We start from the raw sequence: 26,912 nt of genomic DNA on the forward strand, positions 1-26,912 counted from the left end.
TTATGACACAAACCCACTGCCCCATGCCAAAACAATGAATTCCTCCCACCCCCCGGAGAATGTGATTTTACATGCAATCCGAGCCTGAAGTGTGTGCGGACAGTGGTGGGGGAGGGCTCTCTTCACCTTTCACCCCTCCGTGTTGGGACTGTTTGTATTTTTTTTCCAGGGCCCCTGTGCTACTCACCGACCAGAGAGGACACCGTGCGTAAATACGGATGCCTCTGAATGTGGTGTGGAAAAGAAAAGAAGCATTATAGCTCCTGAATGTAAAGGGTTCACTCGGCTTCTAGGGTCATTTCAGTGTTTGCAACCTATGTTTTTATTCCAAGCTTCACGAAGCAGCAACATTTCTATTGGAATAGCGATGAACAAATACTTGGTCCAAGCGTTCCCAACACAGGAACTACAATCATTTGATACAGATGGGAATGCACATGGTCTGTCATAACCATTTCATAGCCTACTACAGATATTACATCTACTATAAAGTGCAATAAACCACAAGACACACATAATCAGACCATGTCCACACAAGAGAGATTTAAAATAGAACAGAAAAACACATAAGCTGTCCATGAAGTCTGGTATAAAATCTATAGTTACTGCCTAAATAAATGAATATGTATATTCCACTGTCAATATGTATTGATTTGACTTTTTAGTTCTGTTTTATTTTCAATTTTGAGTTGTTTAATTTTCTACTCTTTCATTTTCACATTATGTGCAATGCCTTGTTTACAAAAGTCCCAAATTGGGATCAATAAAGTAAATCTTACCCTATGTTGTCTTATCACGCTTTACTACCTTTAATAATGCATTTATAGGGGCTGCGGGATTCTCAGAACTAAAATTGAATGTTTTAAAGCAACCGAGAGTTGGGAAAAATGTGGATGTAAAGATAGAAATTGAATCCATCACACACATGAAAAGCTGAAAACCCGGCACGCTGCTAACTCACTGCTTTGTCTCTGAAACACTGTTTTCATTGTTTCAATCTAAAGAATAATAGTTGGACTAAATGCATATGCTAGCATAGCTTGTGTAAGACCTGATCAAATGTGTCACACAGCATACATTTTCTTTGACTTAACGTAAACAATGTTATGCTGTTTATTTTGCCACGTAGGCTACTTACATTCTACATGACAAAAAAAAAAACATTCCTCATTGATGAATTGAAAACAGCATATGGGATCTGTTTGAGAATACAAATGCTTTAAAATAAAGTGCTATACTTGGCTGTCAGTAGTCATTTGTTGAAGCTTATGAGCTAAGTCTGTGAAAACATTCCTCGCAGACTGCTTTGGTTTTCTGCACAGTTTCCCTGTAACGCATGCACACACACACACTTCAGTATGAAACTTAAAAGAACAACATTTAGATTTTATTACTGGTTTGATGTTTCTGAACAGCATTCCTTACTCTTTCTAAGAATGTATACATGTGAAGGAAACACAGTAGCCTTTAAAAAGATGGAGTTAGGAAGCAAATAAGGAGCTGTAACCATTTGGCAAAACAAATAACCTGCAGGTAAGTGTTTCCAAATATGTGTGTGTTCAATGGCTTCAACACAATACCATTTCAGATGCAGAAGTCTTTGGGTGTGGGGGTGCTTTTCACAGTGCTCTGTCCTCCCAGCGTATTTTACACGTTCCCCATCCTGCACAGAGAGACCACAAAACTTCCCTCAGCCGGAGCAAACAGGCAGGACCCAATCACAGGACTTTTTAAAACTCAAGTGCTGTGAAGTCACATTTCTGACAATTAAACATAGACCCAAAGAGGACAAAGAAAAGCACGAGTGAATGTCAAGCATACTACAGGAAAGCTAATTAAACTCTCTAGTCTACTAAAGGCTCACAAACTGTCAAATCAATTGACCAAATTTGAAATACTATAATCAAATGTTTTTCAAGGATGTTATCTCAGTCTTAGGTTTAATTGCAAGTCTCCACAAAATACAGGCTAAATGTTGAAGTCAGTGGCCTATGACATACATCCTGCTCTGTATCGTGGAAAAGTGGTGCACGGTTCTTCAGTCTGTTAAATGTTAATTATATATTTTATGTGGCATGAGAAAACTGTTAAGCACAGTATAGCTAATTTAGTCAAACAGTTCGAGGCCTGTAGCAAAAACACTGATGCAGGAGATTTAGAAATCTTCATCCAAATACTAACTTCATACACAATTTGAGCAATGAATCTATAATACTTCATACTGCCATAATAATATAATACTTTAAATGATACGTATTCTGAGTGGTATATGTAGTTTGAGGTCACACATGGGTTTGAAGCACAGTCGGCCTCAGAGAAAGCTCTTCACTGACACACAGAGGAACACATGATTCGCTCAGACTTTGACTTAATCAAGTGCAAGTTGTAAAAATCATTTGCCATTTTCAGTGTTTCAGTAGCTATATGGGCCCCTCCACAACCGCTGCCCCCTCCCTCGCCTCCCTTTGTTCTCTCCAGCTCTAATAGGTTTTCCCCTGCCACACACAATTCACTTTTTTCCCTTTTCCCCAGCTCCCCATCCCTCCCACTACCCCTTTTAGTGCAGTGCCCAGTGTCGACTGGAGCATTTGAGCAATTTGAAATTAAAGCAAACAATGGGGCAGGCACTCCCAGGGACCTCTCGCTCACCATATTACATGGAGGACGCTCGTGTGCTCTTGCGCATTATTGGCAAGTCATTACGTTTCTCTGGAAACCAAGAGCGGGAGCTCGCTCTGAGGAATCGGTGATGCAAGCAGCAGCTGAGTGCTTGGAATAGCGTGTGTGTGTGTGTGTTGTGGAGCATCCTTGGCAACAGCATGGGGATGCTGTCAAAACAAAACTGTATATTGACATGTCTGATAAGCAGCCTGATATAGGATTCTCAAAGCCCATTTAGTTAAAGGTATTCATATTAAAATAGCATTTCAAATTCTGTCTCAAGTCTCCCAGCTCTACGCTCAGCAGGCCCACACCATCTTATTCTTAATTATTATTTCTCAATAGCATGGTGCACCAGTTATAAATGTCATGTTTTTTTACCCAGTTACCTGTTAGACACTTTTATCCAAAGCGACTCACATACTCAATACTGTGGACAATCCCCACAGGAGCAATTTGGGGTGAAGTGTCTCAGGGAGACAACGACATGCTGACTGCAGTGGGGTTTGAACCTGTGCTCCCCTGATCCCAACACCAACGCACCAGTCCACTGCGCCACAGCCTCCCAGTTATTGTCATCTATTAGTTAGCAAGATAAGTGACTCGGATGTATGTGTAGGAATATAAACAAACATGACATCTGTAAAACATACTGCATTACAGCTTGAACGTTAATTATTAAGCCTCTATCATAACTACAAATATCCACGAGTAATATAGTGACGTGACAGTTATCAAAGTAGAACCTTACAGAAACAAGTAAAGTAAATCATGAATAAAAGAAAATTCAAACAGAAATGGAAAACCAGCAGCTTTCCAGAATATAGTGTACTGTATATCACTCGATATGTTGGTTTATGTTGGACCTGTGTGAACACACCAGGTCTGCAACTACTAATGAAACCAATTATTTTCTTCATTGATTATTCTGCCAACCAATTAATCTATTAATGATTTAGTCAATAAAATCAGTCAATTGCAGTGAGGCCAACCTTATTTATTTAAAATGTTATATACAGTTAAATACGCGTTAAATATTTTCCGACCACAAGTTACATGTCTTTTTTTTTGTCCAAAATAAAACATTACAAATATAATACAAATAAATGTAAAATAGTGAAGCAGGGAATCCTAATAATTGACAACAAATATTTGGCTTATTTTGAAAACCTGTTGTTTATATAATTATAAAAGTAATGTTTTGTTTAAATCATTGCCATGTTGCATAAGATTAGTTTGACAAGCAGTAATAAAACAATAATTGTAAGTATGCATGTGTACAAACATAAATGACATCTAGAAAATATTCTGCATTGCAACTTGAAAATTATTATAAAGCCCGAAACATAATTAAACATGTTCACAGTCCTACTATAGAGTAGTAGTGTGACAGCAATCCAAAAGCATTCTTACAGAGATACACAAGTACAGTTTTCAAAATGTTACTTAAATACAGAACAGTAAGAGTAAACTGTGCAGCAGAATTAGTCATCAAAAAACACAATACTGTCTTTATAATAGTAAAACAGACAGGAAAACATTTTACTTCACAATGAATATTTGTACTTTAAAAATACTTTGGTAATATAGCTAACATACTTCTAGTTATATTTTGAATTCAAGCCCTTTAGCGTAGGTGTAATGCAGTATTTCCACTGTTGGATACTGGTAGAGAGAGACTTGTATACTTCCCCTTTGTTTACACCCTGCTTTTAATTGTTTTCCATCAGTAAAACCCGACCTGCATGTAATTGAACTTTGTTACATCATGCCACTCAATAATAGTAATTATTTAAAAAAAAAAAGAAGTAATTATTAAAAAAACAAAAAAACATCATATAGACAGGCCTTATGGCACAGTCAGGGAACATTTTACTTCACAATGGATACTTTTCTTTCAACACTTTCAGGACATTTTGCTCATAATGCAACACTTTTACTCCAGGGGGTGATTCCACAGTTAGGGCCTGAATATCTCCTCCACAACATATCAACATGTACCTCTGGTTTAATAGTTCTGTCAGTAACCCACATAGGTGCATGAAAAAGTAATCAGATCCCTTTCTTAAGTAGAAGTATTATGGTCTTAAAATACTCTATTACAAGTAAAAAGTGTTGAATAAAAATGACTTAAGTTAAAGTACAAAAGTATTAGCAGCAACAAGTAATTAAAATGTTCAATATTTTATTTCTGCACAGTGGACCTCAAAAGCAAAAGTACTGGTTATGTATATTGTCTCTTTTCAGTCACAGTATTAAACAATATTTGGTTATTCTGTGTTTTAAAGCTAACAAATACAGTGCATATCATGTACATTTTAATGTTTTATTTTGTAGATGTGGAGCAACTTCTATAGACTTCCGAAAATACACTGTTGATAAGCAGTAAAGAAGTGTGTCGTATCTTATAAGCTTGTGTTTTTATATGTAAAAAGTAACTAGTAAATGTATAATACCTGTAGGAGTAAAAAGTATATAATTGGCCGCTGTATAGCCAAAACAATGTAAATACTCATGTAAAGTACTATTGTGTCAAAATATTACTTAAGTAAAGTACTTGAGTTAACCCGACAGATTTTAGTGCCTACCTGCATGTTGTGTAACAGTGTTGTTGACAGTGAGTCGAGCAAAGGAAAGTATTTTTGCCACAAAAACTTTCAAACAATTTCGACCATGTGGAGCCTAAACGGATTTCAGCGGGCCAATCACATCGGAGTTTTACTTCCGGTGACAGAGCACGCCGTGCGTCATTACGCACATCCGGTTCTCTACGGAGTCCCCCCCCCCCCCCCCCCCTCTTCTCCTCACCGCCGCGCCGTGAAGTGGATGTTTTGGTGAGAAAATACGGTGTCAAAAAAGGGACGTAAATACCTTAAAAACATGACATTTCGACCGAGAGGAACCTAGAGCTACGTAGGAAAGTAGGGCGTCTCCGGCGGAGGTTTTTTCTGATTAGCTGTGCACCGTATTCCTCCGCATGTCCGCTTTCTTCGTAGATGGTCTCCGGCGAGCGTTGTCTGGCGGCGGACGACGAGTGGTCGACGAATAATATGAAGGAGATGATCGGCGGCTGCTGTGTTTGCTCTGACGAGCGAGGCTGGGCGGAAAACCCTCTGGTGTACTGCGACGGACACGGCTGCAACGTGGCCGTGCATCAAGGTAAAGCTGCGTATTTCACCCAGGCTACGAGTTAGCACTTAGCTCACAGGCTAGTTAGCGTTATTGCAAGGTTATGGAGCCTCCTCCTCCGCCTGCCCTCACTAGGCCAGGCTGAGGTCAGGCTCTCCACTGTTTGGCTCTTAATTTTGGCTTTTAATCCGCTGCACACGGTCTTTGACAGCTGCTTTATGAGAGCTATTCTGGTTGCTCTCATTCCCTCTGTGTTCCTGTCAGGCGGGATCCAGAGGAGGGATACACTCCTGTCAGAAGTCTGAAAGTGCGCGCAAAACTCCCACCAAAGGCTTTATAGATATGTGATACGGCCACTTACTACTAAAGAAATAGTGCAAACTGCATTATGGAAAGAACCCCATATATTGACTATTTTTTTTAAAGCCATCAATTGCATGGTTTCTATCTGCTACATGTTAGCATTTATTATTGTTATGATATGCATGCATCTATTTACATTGCAGTGACGTTTAGGTAGAAACGACATTTCCCAGTGTACCTGTGCATAAATAAGGATTACACACAAGTTGCAAACAACAAGGTGCATAAACAATTAGAAGACAAGGTGCAAAGATATAGTGGCAGTTATAGAACAATCTAAATACATGCAATGTAAACAAATACAGTGCCGCCAAGACACTATTCACCCAAGATGACTCACGATGACGTCCACTGTTTACAAGTGTAACAGCTGGCCATGTGTCCACTTGGCAAAGGCAGGGGGAAAACTATTCGAAATGTCAGCAACTCGGCATGAACACACACAGATGCATTTCAATGATGAGCACTTGTTAGGAACACACTTTCTTTTGTTTTAATTTGATATTGCATGGACTGCAAAATAGCTCCAGTGAGAGTAGGTCTGTTAACTTGCTTTTTTTTTCAACCACCTGTCCACTTTGCTGGTCTTAAGCATGCCTTGTTATTATGTTGTTATTACATATTATAGTGCCACATTTCATAGCCTGGTATTTAATGACTGCATCATATTATTCCAGCCTCAGCAGGAAAGTTATTTTTAGTGGATTTTTATACTTTTAGCATCAAGCAAAGCCTGTCCCAGATGAAAGTTGAGTTGTGAAGCTTCAGTACTGCCAAGTGTTTCTAAATATAGACGTCAGTGATTGTAGTTTGGAGTGTTTTGGATATCGGATCACATATTAAACGCTCGCATCAAAACTAAATGTGGTCTTTTTTTAATTCTGTGGTTTAGTAATCAACTAGGCAGTACAGTCTATTCTTAATTTACTGCATGCTAGTTTGCAGTTGTAGTATGTTTGGAATATATTATTACTTTAATATTGTGAACCACAGTCAGGATAGTGTTTTAAATGAAAGTTATGATAATATTAACTAGAAACATGAAACATTGTCCAATGAGTTTCTTTTTTTCTGCATTGTTCTGTCAGATTGCTGGCATTTATTTAATCCCTTAAAGAGATGGATGAAAAAAGAGCCAGGAAAGAGAAGTAGTGCTTTCCAAAGACCTCTTAATATGGACATTTCCTGTTGTTTTGATATCATTATAAACCAACATCTTAGATCCCGTTTAAGACGATAATATCCATAATATAATCGATATTGAAACAAATTGTTATTTGCAGCCCTATAGTTAGAACACGATGTGTAAAAACATGTCTTCTGTGTGTTTGAAACTCTAAATCTTAGTGAAAAGTTGTAGGTGTTTCAATCAGACTGCCATTATAATACAAATGAGCCCATTATGCAGTTTGTGCTAAATATCCTAACCATGTGCTACTTGATGTTAGCACTTTGTTACCTTTCGGGTTTTTTTGTTCTCATAAATCCGGATTAAAGCAGTGTATACCATTGGATTAAGGGCTCGGGTCAGATCAGAGATAATCTGAAAAAGTGTAGAGGTGGGCTGTTCATGCTAGCACCAACTGTACTGTAATTAAAGTCTGAGCTGTTTGATCATCCGTACAATCTGTTACGGTAAAGGAACTGTGTGTTCCTGAAGTTGCGGTCCATGCTGTAAATCATGTTGTTTGCTAATGCGATTTAGAAATGAAACGATATCGAGATAACTTCGTAGAATGAATGAAAGTAAAATGACGTCAATAGCCTCTCTGACCCTGCGACCCTGCATCCAAACAGCAGTGAGTAAAGTAAAATAAAAATACTTTTTAATAGAAATGTAGAAGGTGAAGTGAAGATTATGGCCTATGTGAATGCAGACTCCTCACGTATGGTGTTACAAGCTTGAAAACATGAACACGTGTTGACATTAACCCGGCATTACCAGCAATTCTGCCTTTTGTAAAAGTATTTTACACATATTTGTTGTGCATTTAAACTGTCAGCTTTTATAGTGATATAAAAAGTGTGTCAAATGGATATAGTGTTATGTTCTGCTTTTAAACCAGTTTAGTAACATGTTTGCATCCTGTGATGTTATTAAGATGTTATCAAGAGTGTCTGTGTTTGCTTTGGTTTCATTATCATTACATGTCACTTGTTAGACCTTTTTATCCAAAGTAACTTACATACTCAATTAGGGATCGACCGATGTGGCTTTTTCAAGGCCGATACCGATTATTAGTAATCAAGGAGACCGATAACCGATATTTGGAACCGATATATATTTTGCAGTAAAATCAGAAAATCTTGGTGTCGAAATGTAGAATAACAGAACTTCTTTGAAATGCCTTTTTATGTTTAATGAACTCTTCAACATCTTAAAACTGGTTTCCTCTCTGTCACCCTGAGTAAAGTAAATTAAGTAAAAATAAAATAAAAACTACTAAAACTTGTTCTGAACTTCTGATATTTGAGTCTCACTCATTTCGTAGTCCCAATTCAGCAGCAGCAGATTGTGGTGCAGAAAGCAGAGTTGCTGCGAGTCTCCACTAGCAGTCGTCCCAGCACGTCACAGTTTCTCCGCTGCTAGACGCTATCCCCCCCCCCTGTCCCTGTGTAACTGGGAAACTGATAGAATTGGATCATAAGATCGTGGTGTTTTTGCAACTTCAGCATAGGGGATTGGGATGTTTATTGAAATTCGACTTTCAACTGATTTACCTTCGAAACACCACTCGCTGCTGCTTGCCTTGTCTGCGTTCTTCGCACCTGCCTGTAATCTGAGAAGGTCCCGCCTCTCTGGCTGGCTGCAGCCCGGAAAATCTTCAGTGTTGATTGACACTTCAGTAATAGCCTATCAGATAGCGCTGTGGGCGGGACATTGCTCATGAACAGTGGTGACTGCAGCCAGAGAAACGGCTGCATCAGAGCCAAAGTCGTATTGGCAATTTGATTTTAAAAAAGCCGATACCGATAATTTTTAAAATGCGGTATATCGGCCTCGCCGATAATCGGTCGACCCCTATACTCAATACTGTGGACAATCCTCACAGGAGTAATTTAGGGTGAAGTGTCTTGCCCAGGGACACAACGACATGCTGACTGCAGTGGGGTTTGAACCTGTGCTCCCCTGATCCCAACGCTCTATCCACTGCGCCACACGCCTCCACATTATCACTGTAGATGTATTCTGTGGTGTAAAATGTCTTCTTTTGTTGTGATCGTGAGGGCTTACTCTAACGGCCCTCCCTCTCTCTCTGTGTTCAGCATGCTATGGCATCGTGCAGGTGCCCACCGGTCCTTGGTTCTGCAGAAAGTGTGAATCTCAGGAGAGAGCTGCAAGAGTGGTGAGTCACACAATCCATCTACCCATTTATCATTTTTGCAAAGATGTACGATTTTATAAGCCGTTGTTTTTTAGGAACGGGGAAAGATACAATTATATTTTATCATCATATCAAGCCTGGATTTTTTTCTTGCTTCATTTGCAACATCAACGACTGACTGCTGCATTAAAGGGTTCTTCAGTCTAACCTTATTACATCCTGGGACCCTGTGTATATACGATGTTATGGTAACAAATCTACGAAGTCCCTAACAAGGGCTTGCTTTAAATAACATCATTTATTACAGAGCATTCTTTAGCATACTGAGCTAATATTGCTTGTATTGTTTTTAGCCCGCAATGCTTATCATGTCATCTTCAATCTCAATACAGCATGGCAGTATCAAAGGCATTTTTAGAGACATGACATTAGACAGACTTGCCTCTGTTTGTGGAGCAACATCCTGTACCAGCAGCATTTTCTGAGTCCCATGACATCTCCCGCTGTCCTTTGACCCGATCACACACTCTGTATTCTGCACAGGCTACCATCATATTTCCCCAAATCACATTTAATCCTGATTTGAAAGCTCTATAAAAGATTATCTCAAATGCTGCTCGAGTGAGTCCACTAAACCAACTCCAAATACACTTTGTCGGGGTCTGTGGATTACCGTGAGTGACCGGGACATTGATGTTGAGTTCTTAAAATGTATATTGTTAGCGCTTTCGAGCAATGCCATCCAGTTCCATTATATTAAGACATCTCAAACATTCATCAACTTAAAAATGGCACAACAGCAGGACAAATATGTATTATTGATTGATCTGGTCCGAGTATATGACCCACTCTCCTCAGACGTCTAAATCATGCAGGACACAACTGATGTTGGCTCTCTGTATTTTACGTCTTCGGTGCTAAAGGCGTGCTGAGTTTAAACTTAATATGACCTCGGCAAACTTCTAAGGACCTGTCGAGATTTTGTCAGACAAGATTTACTTGCGTAGTTGTTGATACAGGTGCTAGGAATGATCTGCAGAATTGCCGTATTCATGTGTGCTCAGGGCAAAGTTTCCCTCATAAGATATGTAGCAGGATAACTAGGTTTGTCCTCCAGCCTCTCAACTGATTCGGGAAACCAGGTTTCTCATTCACACGTTAAGGGGAGAACTACAACGATAAGCACGTAAGAACACGAGGAGCCTTTGAGCGGTGCAGAGCAGTGCCAAACATCTTTACATCCAAGCAGATACGTCAATTATTAAAACGCCCAAACTTTATTTTACTTGAAGGAACCGTCATTCCAGGCGGTGAAATGTTTCTATATTTTTAAGAACATATTCAAAAGAGCAGATCATTGCGTAGAAAGCGGACTGTTGAAATGAGGGCTGACTTACGCCTGTATCATTTGAATAGTTTTAAAAATGTAAGAAATAAATGAAAGTATATATTTTCTAAAGTCCGAAAGAGTCGAGTTCAAGCATCTTGTGAATTTAGACATAAATTAGGACATCATTAAACACTTTGTGACGCAAAACCCTAAGATTCCCATCTCTTCACGCCAGCTGCAGGGATATGAATGATGATGACTTGGCAAAAAGTGGGTTACAGTAGCTGCTCAATGATCAGTTTATCTCCACTTCATAATCGCTTGAAGCCAACATGTGATTATTCTCTCAGAAAGAAGGGACATGTAAGTGTCTCTGCACACTGTGCTCTTTGTAACATGTTGTTTTCGACTCGACACACACACACACACACACACACACACACACACACACACACACACACACACACACACACACACACACACACACACACACACACACACACACACACACACACACACACACACACACACACACACACACACACACGCATCCTGAGAGGGCCACTGGTCACTTTGTATTTAACTTTATTTTTCTGTGTGTTTTTGGTTCTTCTGTCCCCAAAGAGATGTGAGCTGTGTCCCCATAAAGACGGAGCCCTCAAGAGGACAGACAACGGAGGTAGAATCCCTCTCAGCTACACACACACACACACACACACACACACACTTGTGGCCAGCCTCTTGTGTAGTTTGGTCATTAATTGCATGTCACCGGCAAGTTTAAGGTGTGTGTGTGTGTGTGTGTGTGTGTGTGTGTGTGTGTGTGTGTGTGTGTGTGTGTGTGTGTGTGTGTGTGTGTGTGTGTGTGTGTGTGTGTGTGTGTGTGTGTGTGTGTGTGTGTGTGTGTGTGTGTGTGTGTGTGTGTGTGTGTGTGTGTGTGTGTGTGTGTGTGTGTGTGTGTGTGTGTGTGTGTGTGTGTGTATTTATGAGGGGGCGGGCCAGGATGGGTATAGTGCATGGCCTGTGAGGAGTCTCCTCTGGGTTCATTGGGAGGTCAGCTTGGTGGAGACTGTAAATAGTGTGTGTGTGTGTGTCAGAGCGAGAGGCACAGCTGTGGGATTGTGTCCAGGCCTGCAGGGAGGCATCAGGACAACACTAACACACACCGTTTTACTACTTTCTCCTTTATTCTACCCTTCCCATGACCCCTCTCTCCCTCTCTCTTTTTTTCCTGCCATTTTTCTCTCACCGTCTCTTCTCCTCCACCGTCCATTTCTCCGCCCTTGTCAGTTCCTCTTCACTTGCTGATCTGTGTGGTACTTGCTGTTATTTCAGGTGGGACAGTACTAAAGCAGAGCGGAGGGATTAGCCTGAAACGAGTATTTGATCGGAACATATAGCCGGCAGTGAAGAAAGGACGGAGACAGAAATAAACTTTACAGCTGCTTTTCAAATCCTCTTTTTGGTCTTCTTTATCTGTAAATATTGGGTATCTTTTTATAGCATGTGTTTAGATGGCAGTTGTTCCACTAAAAGGTTAAAACATTATCTGTGGCATACATTCATTTAGGGGTTAATAAGTTAATACAAATAAGTAGATTTAGCGACAAGTCCACTTCCTACAAATCAGTTTAAAAAATCTGGATACCATATTTTGTATGATGTTGCCATGGTTTCAGTGTACAGGCACTTTTTAGAAGTACGCGTTACAGTAAGAACAACATGGACGAAGTTAGTTTATTTTTTTTATACCTGCTGCCCGTGTCAGGGTTTACAGCAAAAGATCTTCCAGAAAATACAGCATTTCCCCCAGATTTCCTTCAGTATAAAAGCTCAGTCTGAACACATTTGACTCCGATAACTTTTCCGAGTAGCGTCCGTTTGTTAGGGGATGCTTTGTTGGGTTTTTGGGGGATAAAAGTGAACGCTTGGTTTGAAGAGGAAAGCTGTGCCACTTTTATAGTCCTGTTTTATAGGCCTCTTCCAGATTCTTGGAGGGACTTCAAAACAACAACATGCCCCCATTTCACACCCGCTGCCTCCCCATGTCCCGCCCTCTGCCCCCCCCCCCCAGGTCAAAGGCAGGTCAGGGGTTCAACTGTAAGTTTAAGCCTGTTTTTCTTTCCGCTACGGGGAAAAACAGACACCTCCAGGAGACTCCCACCTCCATTTGACCTCGCGCTGACCGCCTTCTGCTCCTCCTCAGCTCCTCGTCAATTCTGCTGCCACTCTGTCATCCCGCCGCCCCCAGTTTGTCTTCGCTGACAGGCAGCTGTGTGTGTTAGGGCTCCATAAACGGCTACTCGGGTAGATTAACTACCAAGTTGCAAATTAAAAACTTTTACGATTCAGCATTGAACTCAAGTTTAATTTATGTTTCATATGTTAAATGTAACCGAAAGGGACACCGGGGCCAGACCACATGAGGATTTTTAGATTGGTTCTCAGGGTTTCGGCCAAAGACGTTTAATCCACCGTTGAAAGGTACTCAACGAACGACTGTGCGGCTGCAGCAACTTAAATAATGTATTGATCTGACGATTGATTTATTGATTCATCAATCCTTGTTATGTCTATAAAATGTCAAATCAGAGCGGCTGGGGTTTGTTTCGCCCTGCTGATTCTCCAGGTTATCAGTCAATCAACAAACATACATTTCTTATTCCTTTTTCAAGACGGTTACAGTTTATACATCTTATAAATGTTGCCGTAAATCCCTTTTTTCTGCCATATATACAAAGATTGATGGTTGTTTTCTGTGTGTCTTTGCAGGCTGGGCCCATGTAGTTTGTGCGCTTTATATACCGGAAGTAGAATTTGCGAATGTTTCGACGATGGAGCCGATAGTACTCCAGTCAGTGCCACATGATCGTTATAACAAGGTAAAGAAATCATTCAATTCGTAACACAATTACATGTAAAGTAAGTTTTTGAATTACATTGTTTGTCTCTGTTTGTTTGTAGACATGTTATATTTGCGAGGACCAGGGCAGAGAGAGTAAAGCAGCCACTGGAGCCTGTATGACCTGCAACAAACATGGCTGCAGGCAGGCCTTCCACGTCACATGGTGAGACTCGTTCACATCCCATAATCCTCACTGCACAAAGAGGGAGATTGTGGAGCGCTCATGTGGATAGGATGCATGGCACAAATGCTGCATGTCACGCACCCTCTTTCTCTGTCAGATCGCCCTTCCCTCTCTACTGATGCCATCAATGAAATGCCCATCAAATAAAAAGTGAGAGATTTATGTTACGAATCATGTAATTTACTCTCTGCCACAGTGCCCAGTTTGCGGGCTTGTTGTGTGAGGAGCAAGGATCGGACGCAGACAATGTGAAGTACTGTGGATACTGCAAATACCACCACAGCAAATTGGTGAGTGACCTCTCGTATCTTCTCATATGTCTTTCGATACTCTAAACTTAAAATTCAGATATGCATGAGTGGTTGCTTTTCTATTAACAATCCGAATGACGATGTGTGTGTGTGTTCCACTAACGATAAGAACAGATGATATATAGACACGATACACACATACTGGTTTACCTGTTACACAGTGAGAGCACCTCTTCGTATTGTGAGTTTGCCCTCCTCTGAGAGATAAACCACCTGGCCTTACCCCTCCATCTAGTCCTCCTCCCTTCCTAATGCATCTAATCTCTCTAACCGTGGCCCATATTCCCCTCCACTCCCCTGTGTATTTGCACTAAGCCCACAGTGGGCACAGCGGGTTTGGTTTGCAGGTGCTTTAAGGTTTTAACTGTAAGGTCAAACAAGTCTGATCAGGCTTCATCCTTATTTATGGGTTTTAAACACTCATTTATTTCTTACGGTTTCCTTTCCAACAGCAGCTAGCTCTTGTTTTAATGGTCAACACTGTTAGTAGCTTTCTTTCTGCTTAACCTAATTGGACATTTGATTTCAATCATAATGTGCCGTGACGTGCTTTCAGAGAAGCTTTTCGGTACCACTTTACAATAAGAGTGCCCTTATACAGGGTTTACGGATAGTTTGTAATTCATTTATTAATTATGAACACTTTATAAATCCTTAATAAGCTTTTTATAAGACGATAAACAGGGCAACTGTGGCCGGTTGTTTGCCAAATAGTGAGCCCACATGTATCTGTTCTGCTAAGCCTTATTGTAAACTGTAGTAACTCATTAATAAATGGGAATGTGTTTTACACTTTACAACAAGGCTCCCTTTTGGCAACTTTAAATTTTAGTAACTCGTAAATAAATGGTTATAACGAGATGCCAAGAAACATCAAGATGGAAGGGGGGGAATCAACTCAGTGAGCAACAGATACCAAGGATGCTGGCTGATGAAGAACACGAAGTAAGCTAGGTAGCCAATATAAGGCTTAGTCATCTTGCCAAATAGTGAGCCCACATGTATCTGTACTGCTAAGTGTTATATTGGCTACCTAGCTTACTTGGTCTCCTTCATCAGCCAGCATCCTTGGTATCTGTTGCTCACCGAGTTGATTCTCGCTAAGTAGCCAATATACTGTAAGTCATCTTGCCAAATAGTGAGCCCACATGTATCTGTACTGCTAAGTGTTATATTGGCTACCTAGCTTACTTCGTCTCCTTCCTCAGCCAGCATCCTTGGTATCTGTTGCTCACCGAGTTGATTCTCGCTAAGTAGCAAATATAAGGCTTTGTCATCTTGCCGAATAGTGAGCCTGTGTTGATGTATGAAAACTGGTTTATAAATGGTTCTTAATCAGATTAATAAAGTGTTTACTACCTAATTCATAACCCTTTATGAATAATTTATAAAGGTAGTCTTATTTTAAAGTGGTACCAGCTGTTCCTTCTGTGTTTAGGCAGTATAGGTATACACACAGTGATGAATATGATGGAAAAGGCAATAAGGTTTGACCAAAAGAAGATATAATTCGGTCTCTTGTGTCTGCGCTTCAGCTTTCAGTCCTTTAAGGCAGATCCTTTGTCCATGATTGCTACCTTATCTTTTTGTTGTCTGTTTTTGCTACTCTGCCTATGCAACCAGCAGAATGCAAACCTGGCGCTGGATAGCCGGCCCTTTTGTCAAGCCGAATTCAATCAGATATGAGAAGAATGAAAAAAAGAGAGGCATATCAACGCACATGCAACCACTGTGTGTGCAGAGGAAATGTGTTTTCACTCCACGCACACACTGAGACGTCCTGTTGTGTCTTTAGATTCTGTTCCGCCTCTCAGGTAGCTAACCTATTGCAAGGTATACACATGTTGGGGGGAGACGCAGATATGAAAAACAGCAGCGTGACTTGACTATTATGATTAGTGGAACAGAGGTACAGGCTACACAAACGCAGATGACATTTTTGCAATGTTAAAAAGCGCTGATGGAAAGACTCGTGCTGCTTTATTGATCGTGTATGAATGGCTTTGGATGCCGGGGCATAATGTCATTAAGCTGGGATTGTATGGATGACAGAAATGCACGAGACGGAAATCGATGACGAGGAAAGCAACGTTGTTAGCAGAGAGGGGGATTCATAAAATACCCCTTGATGGATGTTTACGGCATGTTAGCAACATATGGTATTTGACTGGACTCCGCCGGTAGCCAAATCTAATTTCAAACTTAGATTACCCTCGTTTGTCGTTGGTTTCATCCCGACTGTGTGACTCATTTCCCCTTTTTCTCAAGGAGTGTATTGGCAACTACTTTGGTTTCTTCAGTGTCAGTGATTGGTAAAGAGTGTTGCATAACTTTGAGTCTTAAGATGTTTCACACAAAGTGACTAATGTTACTGTAGTGCAGTAAGTAGGGCCGCTCGATATATCGTTTTGTGACGATAATCGTGTTATAGGCAATATTGACATCGCAGGACGTGCGATTATTTTTTATTTTTTAGGACGTGCACGTGCAGTATTAAGTAGGCAAATGAACTCAAACACGTCATTTTATAAATACTTTGCTGCTTGCTACAAAAGGAAAACTCGCGCGGCTCTCATGTCAGGGGTACTTGAGTGAGTGACATGCAGGCTCTGTCAGCAAACCACCAATCACAATCATTCATGATCAGATCACAGCAGGATAACCGAGCTAGCTCAGCTTGTTGCTCTGATAACTTAAGATCCAGAAGTCCGTGACTAAAATCCTTCATCCGGTTAAATATTGTTAAAAAAATACCAATTGTATAACGTTAAAGTTCAAGAAAGGATGGTTTACGGACAAAAAAAACTTGTCTTTTCTTCAATTGCTGTATTTTTTCATATCGCAATATATCTCGCAGGGGAGGAAAATATCGCAATGTCAGTTTTTTCCAATATCGTGCAGCCCTAGGAGTAAGTTACATTCATCTAATTGAAAGTGTAAGAACGTCTATCCCTGGACAAGGTGCAGAGAAAACACACCTGACTATAAAGCAAGATTAGGAGATACTGACAATTAAGCTCCTTTCATTTTGTACACCTTTTTAAGAACAGTAAAGGATGAACTCTACTGCATGTAGATCCACATTGTGGTTTTAAAAGGGAAGATACTACCATGTGAGTCAGACACCGAGCTGAATCTGATGTCCCAGGGTGCACCGGGTTTCCTCGGAAAGTCAGTTTTACATGAAATGCAAAGAGAAACTCTGGTCACGGACCTGTACTTCTGAACAGAGGCTGGGTAAACACAAGCCTTGATCTGCGCCTGGAGGTCATTTGGCTGAAATGTAAGAATGCAGAAAGCTGGGATCGATAACCAAGACCACTCAAAGTGTCCCACGGCGCCCCTTTAGATCTCAGTGTTGGAAAAGACCCTCAAACCTGAACTTCTTCCTGTTTTTCTTTTGTGTAGTATTGACGGATTTTGAACATTTGCATGTCTCTATGCCTAATGGTTACATTTGGTTAGGGAAAAAGGAATCGCTCTTCTACACAGGAGGTGTAATGAATGGTTTGAATAGCCATTGTCACCATGCATACTGACTCAATGTAGACACCCATAAACACCTGTGGCAATGTTTTTTCAGTCAACCTTTTTTAGTTTCCTAAATTTCCTCTTTTTTTCTTGGTCTAATTTAAGACTCTTTTCTTTTGGACTTAATCCAGAAGCTTGGAATCCCTCAGGGGTCGTGGTAGTAGATCTAAAAGCTTAAGTGTCTCTTCCTCTCAGACACGGAGCAGAAGGTAAGACAGTCCTCAGATCTTACAGAAACATACACTCTCACATGCTCAAACTGTGCAGGGACATGCGAACACGCAGTAAGAGCATTGATCAATAATCATTTTCAGCACAATGGCTCCATATTGAGCATTGATGGAGACAGTCTTTGCAGAACATTTCCTCTGACGAGCGGCAGGCATAGCAGAATGCATGTTTAAATCGCAAGTCTGGTTTTTATGAACTATTCTAAATTCTCTTATTTGATTGTATATTCATATATAACATGTAGACAAATGAACCAAATGTCTACCCTGGGCCTTGAATGGCACTTTTGAGTCAGTTGATATGAGAGAAATGAATGGATGGCCTTGAAAATAATTAATTTTTGCTATCTTTGTTTACACGTTTTGATAAGATTATTCTTAGTAAAACCCTCTGCTATACAGATTAGTGTGTGCATGTGTCCTTCAGTTTTCTAAACACAGCCTTGTCCTTTTAATTTGAGGTCCAGGTTAGTGGTGAAGTGTGTTGTTCAGACCCAGCAGCAGTTGCATTTGGTATGACTGCAGGCTCTAATGAACGCTGCATTAGTGTGACTTAATCAGTCACAGCTGTTAGCAGGACATGTCATCTCAGGCTGTGAACAATCTGAATTTACAGGAGGTGTCAAGTCATCTGTTCCACTTTTTTGTATCATGTGCACTGAGCCCTATGTGAGAAAAGGCAGTTGTATCACGCTCAAAAACCGAGAAGATGATCTGGTGTTATTCATCATGTGCAGGCCAGTGTAAAAGCCGGACACACGACTGTCCCTCTACAGTTGAGATGTTTGGAGAGTTTTCTGTAAGACGTTGTGGATTTTTAGCGCTTTGAAAATGCAGCCATTCTCGCTCCCTTCCTAAATAGCGATCACAGGTTCCAGATATTGAAGTTTTTGAAGTTTATCAAGCACTCAGGCTCACTGCAAAATGAAACGCAGCAAATAAATGATGCTCATTAGAGTACTTACTATATGAAGATAGGTGAGACTCGGTGTGTGTAAATCTAACGGTACGTCTAGACTACAGGCATCAAAAAATGCTTTCAACGCTTCGCCCATTCACTTGAATGGGGTGACGTAGAAGATTTTTAATCTTCGCCGAACTGCATTGTGGGGAGTATGGCACGGCTTTGCAAGCATCACGAGCATCTATCGGCATCAAAAGTTGAACAATGTTCAACTTTTGAGGCTCGATGCTTGGCATCAGCCAATCAAATCCCGTTTATGCAAATCCCGCCAGTGCAAGCGCAGCCAATCAAACCGTGTGCAAGCTGGGAGAGCCAGACCGCAGTTCATTTCCTCATATTCCAAACGAGATATTACGGTAGCAAATCACCCGGTTCTTTACGACCAGAACTATTTACCGGGATACAAACCGGAGGAACCAGGCATGGAGGGAGGTGGCAGAGACAGTGGGTGAAACTGATCGTTTTTTCGCCTGTTTGGAGAGTTTATATCCAGTTTACTTTGTTTTAACATTGCTATTGCTTTGTATGTCGGGGGCGGGAGATTCATGTGATTGGTTGCTCGCAAAAAATCGCCAAGCTTCAGACACGCCCAGCTTCAAGATTTTTTCATGCCTGTAGTGTAGACGGGCCGTAACTGTGAGAGGATATTTTAGCAAAGGGGAACTTGGTTCAGACCATCTGAAAAATAAAAATCTACACTTTGTTGTTTACCAAAAATTACAACTAATCTTAAAAGAATCAGTATAGAAACTGATTATTAGATATATTGTACCAAAGCTAATTAGACAGGGCTTCCAATAGTATATCCAGTCACCTCAGTATTACTACATTTTTATTATAATGGGTATAAAAGTAATATAAGGAAAATAGTTCAAACTTGTTTTTTGGCATGTTAATAGTTAAACATATTCTTGTTCCCTCTCCACTGAATGAAATGCTCATGTGACATTAAGACTATTTTTAAACGTGTTTGTGCAGACAGCTCAGTAGAGATTTTGCTTACTTGCCAAAAATCGTTTTTGAGTTCCCTTTTCCATCTTTTTCTTCAGTTCTAGTTAATAGTGTTTGCGACACTAGATGTTCCATTGTGTTAATTCATAGTAATTAGCATAATCTAAATTAAGCATTTAGCTTGTTGTGTGAAATTGTATCCGTCAAACAAATCCAGTTTATGGACGATTCTGTCTGTGCAGATTTGTCCTTTTAAAAATAATGAAATGACACAAAGTAATAAACACAGATGTATACACAACAAATAAACAATCACAGCATTTAAAGCCACTGCTGATTTACAATGCCGTCCCTATAAGGCCCTTTTGTTAATACTGCCATATCAGTATTGAGTATTGCCTCCTTACACACATGCACACACTCTTACACACACTCAATCCCAGCCAGGGTCAGAGATCAGTAGGCTCCGGTGTGTGTGTGTGTGTGTGTGTGTGTGTATGTATGTGTATGTGTGTGTGTGTGTGTTCTTCCACACATCCGCTCGTGCATTTGTTATGAGGTTTGGAGGCTCAGATGTAAACCCACCTCATGTTAGCCCCTGCAGTCAAACAACAGCAGGGGCTAAAGGATCCCCACTCTGACCACTCAAAGGCCTGCAGGAAACACACACACACACACACACACACACACACACACACACACACACACACACACACACACACACACACACACACACACACACACACACACACACACACACACACACACACACACACACACACACACACACACACACCACAATGGCTGGTCAGAAAATCCTGCAGGAAACTGCACAGGGGAATTCCTGCTCGGCCAGGGCGGATTATTTTCCCCCCTTACTTCCTGTTCCTCTATTTCCCCCCCGTCCTCTGTTTCCCCCAATCTTCCCTCTTCCCTCACCCTCCCCCCCCTTCTCTGTTTCTGCACCCTCTCATCTTCCTCCTGAGGCTATTGTGTTACCTTAGAAAGGCTTTAAAATGCATCTTACATCAAATTAAAAGGCAATTATTGTTTTGTATTGCATCACCGTTACACACAATTTATTTCTTACATAACAATTCAATTGAATTTCTTGTCAATGAAGATTAAGATGTGGAAAAACACCACACGCATCCACACACTGTGCCGGTCAAAAGCTAGTTTTATTTAAAGGTGGGGTAGGTGAGTTTGAGAAACCGGCTCGAGATACACTTCTTGTTATATTCCATGGAATGCTCTTAACATCCCGATAGCAATGAATTAAAGTGCTTTGACAATAAATTCATAAAAAAATGTCATCTGTGGAAGCCAATCATTTGAGCCGGCCCGGCTAAAGTAACTGGATGGCCTACCTGCCTGTCAGCCTTCCATCTGTGCACAAACTTATCTCGTGCCTTCATTGGTCATGTGCGCGTTCGTGTGTGTTGGAGGAGGGGCTCTGTAAGGAAGTGGCAGATTCACCCATTCACCCATTCACACATTCACACCCATTCATCCAGAGCAGTGTACCTTACTCTATAGGACCTAACATTCATACACATTCACACACCGTTGGCCATGCCATCGGGAGCAACTCAGGGTTAAGTATCTTGCCCAAGGATACATCGACATGTTGACTGCATGGGCTGGGATCGAACCCACAACCTTCTGGTTGAAAGACGACCGCACTCCCTCGCAGCCAAGCAAACAACTTACCAAGAAAAAAATGCCAAATGTTCTCTGGTTTCAGCTTCTCAAACGTGAGGATTTGCTTTTATTTTTATTCAATTTCAGTATCAGATTAATTATTCATGTTACAATTAAGCTCAGAAATTCATAAGCACAACTAATAGCTTTGTTCATTTCAAAAATAAAATGAAAAACAAATCAATTCTATACTATAATCAGAATTTTAGAAGCGCCTCTTAATTTTTTCAATTAAGAGGCGCTTCTAAAAATCTGATTATAGTATAGAAGTGATTTGTTTTTCATTTTCCTTTATCTCTTTCCTCGATGGTAATACAAATAATTGAACAGCTGAATTACTACTTTCCACAGGTGAACCTTTTGAAGTTACCTAAACTTGAATTACCATGGGTTCATTTTATTATCATTTTGTCTAAATTACATATAGTTGTTTTTCAATTTCAAGCATTTGACTAAAAAAACCAAGCTTAAATGGAGTACCTATGTGTGCCAAGAGAAGAAAGAAATATCCACTTCAGAGATCTTTCAGGAAAGTGTTTGTCTCAGTTCGGGACCACATGAGCAGCGTTGGACAGAGACGGAGAGGATACCAGCCCACCGATTTAATTCTCATTGCTCGGTAGTTTCTTGATAAATAGACACGGCCCTCGTTCTGTGCCACCACTCATATTTACCCCACGCAGTCTGAAAGAGCCCTCGGACATGTCAAATGATGGGGCTGCTAACGGTCACTCGCAGAGAAAGAGGGGAGAGGACACGCTGAAAGGCTTTGTCTCCGCCTGTGTAATCAATTGACCTGATTGATAAGGGTGTGTCAGGGTTACATTGTGTGTGTGTTATGTTTCCCACGCCCGGTGCTTTGGGTCCTTCTCTCTCTCTCTCTCTGTGTGTGTGTGTGTGTGTGTGTGTGTGTGTGTGTGTGTGTGTGTGTGTGTGTGTGTGTGTGTGTGTGTGTGTGTGTGTGTGTGTGTGTGTGTGTGTGTGTGTGTGTGTGTGTGTGTGTGTGTGTGTGTGTGTGTGTGTGTGTGTGTGTGTGTGTGTGTGTGTGTGTGTGTGTGTGTGTGTGTGTGTGTGTGTGTGTGTGTGTGTGTGTGTGTGTGTGTGTGTGTGTGTGTGTGTGTGTGTGTGTGTGTGTGAGATCTGCCCCTCCGTGATCAACCTCTGTCCATCAACACCTTCCTCAGGAATGTAAATGAAAAACAAGGGAATCCCAAAGACTTTACCTCTCGCACTCTCCTTTTCTCCGGTATCATCTCTCCTATTCGTTGCTGTTGTAGTTAACCGCCTCATTTTGCACACGTCTCTCCTGGTTACCCGCTGTCTCCAGCTAATTTGCATGGTAGGCACTGTTGTTTAAAGTAGTGCCGAAAGTTTTAGAGGCAGCCCCAGAGGAAATTAAACGACAATTTTGATAATCGTGTAACTAATTTATTGTGCAAAAAAGGAAAGCATTTGTTAGTTTTGGGCCTCTTAGAATGACTTGTTCTGCTCATAGTAATGCACAACTTCAGGAAATAGAAATAAAAGAAGCTAAATCCAGTTGCAACGCTCCTTAAAAATCAAATAACCAAAAAGCAAGAAATATTACAAATTATTACATGGCTTAGTTGAATACTCGATTCTGATTGGTCAATTCAGAACACGTGACACGTTGTTAATCCAGAACAGACAGACCGCTGTTAAGGACGCTCACATCTGCACAAAGAAGTCCGGTCGATTTAACTGTTTACAGTTGGGACAAGAAAACAGCGGAGAAGTAACGGGGCAGAAACCAGACATAGACATCAAACGGCGACACATATTCAGTGTGCAGTTACTTTGGCATTAGGGCAGGGATATCTAGATACTTTCCAAGGTTTGACATAATGAAATGTGCTACTTTTAAAGCAAGCAACGATGTTTTCAAATCTGTAATCAAAAAGCTGTTAAAAAATGCTATCGAAGCAGTTCCTGTCGTTGCTACGTTAGTTCAAACGGTAACAACGGACTATTTTTCTTAGCGGATGCATGTCAATTTAAATAAATACATACAACTATTTTTTAAATCAATAAAAACATTTTCTAAATCTATAAAAGCATTTCAATTAATATTGGGAGTCATGTCGTTACTTTGTTGAGAATGTGGCCATGGAATAAGTGTGATCATGTGCAGCGACTTGGTCGTTATGGGTACCCATAACGACCAAGTCGCTGCACATGATCCCTTACTTAAATGTTCTTACAACTTACTCAGGATATAGATAAAGCAAAAATACTTACATGACTTAAAAAGACAGCTTTTTAAAATAACTCATGAACATTCTTTTAATTATCAAACAATTGAAATTCCCTACAATCAACTTATTGTATGTTTTTTTAATCCATGACAAAATCCTATATCCTCTAACACAGAAATATATCATACGATCAGGCAGCAGAAAGAAGATGATTTGAACAGCTTTAATTAAAGCTTCATACTGTATCTGGAGACAAAAAGGGGAAAGTATTATACTCACACCAATAAACAGCTCTGTGTCTTATATTAGACCCTCCAGAAAAACGCTATCCTGCGATCGCAGAATTTACCGCATAATCAGCAAAATGGCGCAGATTTATCAAAAGGCTGCATAATTCCCGCATTTTTCCACACAAAGTTGAGGGGAAAAAAAGTGAACTCGTCTTGACGTGAAGTAGTGATGATGATGACGACGTGACGTCATCAGCTCGCGCATCACAGAAGGTAAACAACACCGTAGAGTGAACGTGTGGAACTCACACGACGAACATTTCTGCTAAAGACCGGGCAAAGCAGTACCCCGATGGTGGGGGGAAACTATTCTGCACCCCGTGCAACTGTGTGTTGGAGCATAAGAGAAAATCGATGGTGACGACCCACTTTGATTCATTCAAACATTCGAAAATGTTTTCTGCTGCTGCGGACAAGAAAGCCATTCAACTCACGTTCACCAAGGCATCAACCTCCAAAACCCTTTCGAGGGCTACAAGAAACGAAGTGAGTAGCCTACAAGATTGAAGCAGGTCAGATAACGAACGAGTAAATGAAAACAGAATGAGGAGGAGAAGTGTGTGTGTGTGTGTGTGCGTGTGTGGGGGGGGGGTTGTGTGTGTGAGATTAAAATAGCCCAATTGCTTTTACAATGAATAAACATTGAATGTGTTTAATTGAATAGTAAAGGGGTTTAACTTTAGTGGCAGGTTGTGTGTGAGAAAGAATAAATAAGACAGTCCAATATTTAAAAAAAAAATCTATTATTTTTCGCAACTTTCCGCATATTTTGCAATTTCACCTTATAAAATCACATAAAAACCCTGCATGTTTAATCGCATAATCAAGGATTTTTGCCCGCGTTTTTCTGGAGGGTCTATTATATCGTCCAACCCCTAATACAGAATATACACAGGGGTGCACATAACTTTCTCAGTGAGGTACTCAGATGAGCACCTGGAAACAGTGTTTGGTACTCCAACTTCTGGCTCCACTCAAAGTTATTTGATGAAGCCCTCTGTATCGCGAACGTCCACGGTGCTAGTGGAATACTTCGTGACCACAGAGCGTGACCGTTGTGATCAGCTGTTTAGCGCAGTTCTCCAGTGAAGGGGGGGAGTCTCCCTCCGCAGCCGGTTGGCGTAGTTTTGGCACAATCCCGTAGTACAGACCGACGTCAGCCCTGCCTGTGCACACAGAGACCGACTCAGTCGTCCGGTGATCTAACCGCCTTCTGGAAAAGCTTCACAAGTACGTCGGTACGCAAATGCGCTTTGTGACACAAGTGACGGTACGCATTTCCGATTGTTGCCGTGCATGCGTACCAGTTATGTGCACCCCTGAATATACATCATATGTTCAGGCTGCAGAAATAAGATGATCTTTAAAGCTACTTCACTGAAAACAAAAAGGGGAATGTTTAAAGTTATGCTCACTCGAACAGAACTCCCCGGAGCCTCAGGGTTACAGGAAGCCAGCGTGCAGAGAGGCTGCTATCTCCTGATACAGTCTGTTAACTGGCTAAACTGTCACCAGCCTCCAGGCATTAACCCTGCGTGCAGACGACGGGGGAGGGGCTTTTTCCTGGAGTTGTCATGACACTGACGCAGAAGCATGTCTCAGGATCGCTGCATATTTTCACCACCTTTATTCCGTAGCGTGCATGTATAAGTGTGTGTGTGACTATATTCCTGTGCAGAGAGGTGTCAGGGTGCGCATGTGAGGTGCAAATGCACTGGCACCCAGTCGCCACCTCAGGGGTGCGAGAGGAAGGGTGGCGGCGGCGCCCGTGTGATAGCGAGGGTGTAAATTGAGCTGTGATGGTCGAAGAAAGAGGAGATGATTGGATGAAACGATGAGACTTTGTGCGCGGCGAGAGGCACTTAGACACACTCAGCTCTAAACTGCAGCGTGCTGAATCCCGTTTCCTCCATTCTCTATCACTCTCCCATCACTCTCTTTGTTTGCGGATCTCTTAGCTTTCATCTCAGACTGAGCCTTTGAAATGTAATGCTCTCTCTTTCTAACACACACACACACACACACACACACACACACACACACACACACACACACACACACACACACACACACACACACACACATTATTCTTCCTTTGTGCTTATATCCTAATAACTCGTAGCTTTTAGTTATCTCTTGACGTCTGTTCTTCTGCACACCACTTGCAGATGCGCTCTCCATATTCAGTGTTTTCCAGGTTATAAAATAAGGGTCTGTTTCTCTGTATTCCTCGCCTCCTTGTACCGTGTCTTGAGTCTCATCTGGTTCTCCTCTTTGTCTCTATTTTTAGAAACACAAGGAGCGGGACAGGCACAAACCTAAACACAAGAAGATCTCCATGGACATGTCCCCCTCCTCGTCCTTCCTAATATCATGGTCCCAGAAAAGGTGAGGGTGGTCTTCCTTACTCCTTTGTGTTAAATATTAAACCAGGTTCATTTTTGTCTTCACCTTCATTTACCTTTTATGGCCCTCTTTCCCTATCCCTCACTTACCCTGTCCTCCCACTCTCTTCTATCCATATTATTCTTTCCTTGTTCCGGTGCTTCTCATGTTTCCTCTCCTCCCTTTTCTTTCAACCTTAATTTCTTCAGTGTCTTTATTAAACAAGAACATGCTTCAAAAAAAAAAAAGAGGTAATGGATTTTGCCAGATTTAGCTATTAGATTATTTCCATCTGCAGTCCCTGGACATCACTATGTAACACTTTAGAGTCTATTGGCGCTCCAACACATTGTACGTGATAGGCTAAGGGGCGGGACATCTCTTTGCGGTTGACGAATCACAACAGAGCCGGCTAACCTAACCAATCAGAGC

The 26,912-nt window shown here is 41.1% G+C and overlaps 1 protein-coding gene across 1 annotated transcript in view; it reads left to right on the forward strand.

The window, feature by feature from the left end:
• The first annotated feature begins 5,441 nt into the window (after nucleotides 1-5,441).
• mllt10 (MLLT10 histone lysine methyltransferase DOT1L cofactor) overlaps nucleotides 5,442-26,912 on the forward strand; it is a 40,786-nt gene continuing 19,315 nt past the window's right edge. The window contains exons 1-8 of the mRNA XM_079661820.1: nucleotides 5,442-5,820; nucleotides 9,421-9,500; nucleotides 11,434-11,488; nucleotides 13,582-13,691; nucleotides 13,774-13,877; nucleotides 14,095-14,188; nucleotides 26,386-26,483; nucleotides 26,690-26,731. Of these exons, the coding sequence (XP_079517946.1) occupies nucleotides 5,658-5,820; nucleotides 9,421-9,500; nucleotides 11,434-11,488; nucleotides 13,582-13,691; nucleotides 13,774-13,877; nucleotides 14,095-14,188; nucleotides 26,386-26,483; nucleotides 26,690-26,731 (746 nt within the window). The 5' untranslated portion in view covers nucleotides 5,442-5,657. The remainder of the gene's footprint in view (nucleotides 5,821-9,420; nucleotides 9,501-11,433; nucleotides 11,489-13,581; nucleotides 13,692-13,773; nucleotides 13,878-14,094; nucleotides 14,189-26,385; nucleotides 26,484-26,689; nucleotides 26,732-26,912) is intronic.

The sequence above is a fragment of the Notothenia rossii genome (assembly GCF_949606895.1).
Source record: "Notothenia rossii genome assembly, chromosome: 12".
NCBI lineage: Eukaryota > Metazoa > Chordata > Actinopteri > Perciformes > Nototheniidae > Notothenia > Notothenia rossii.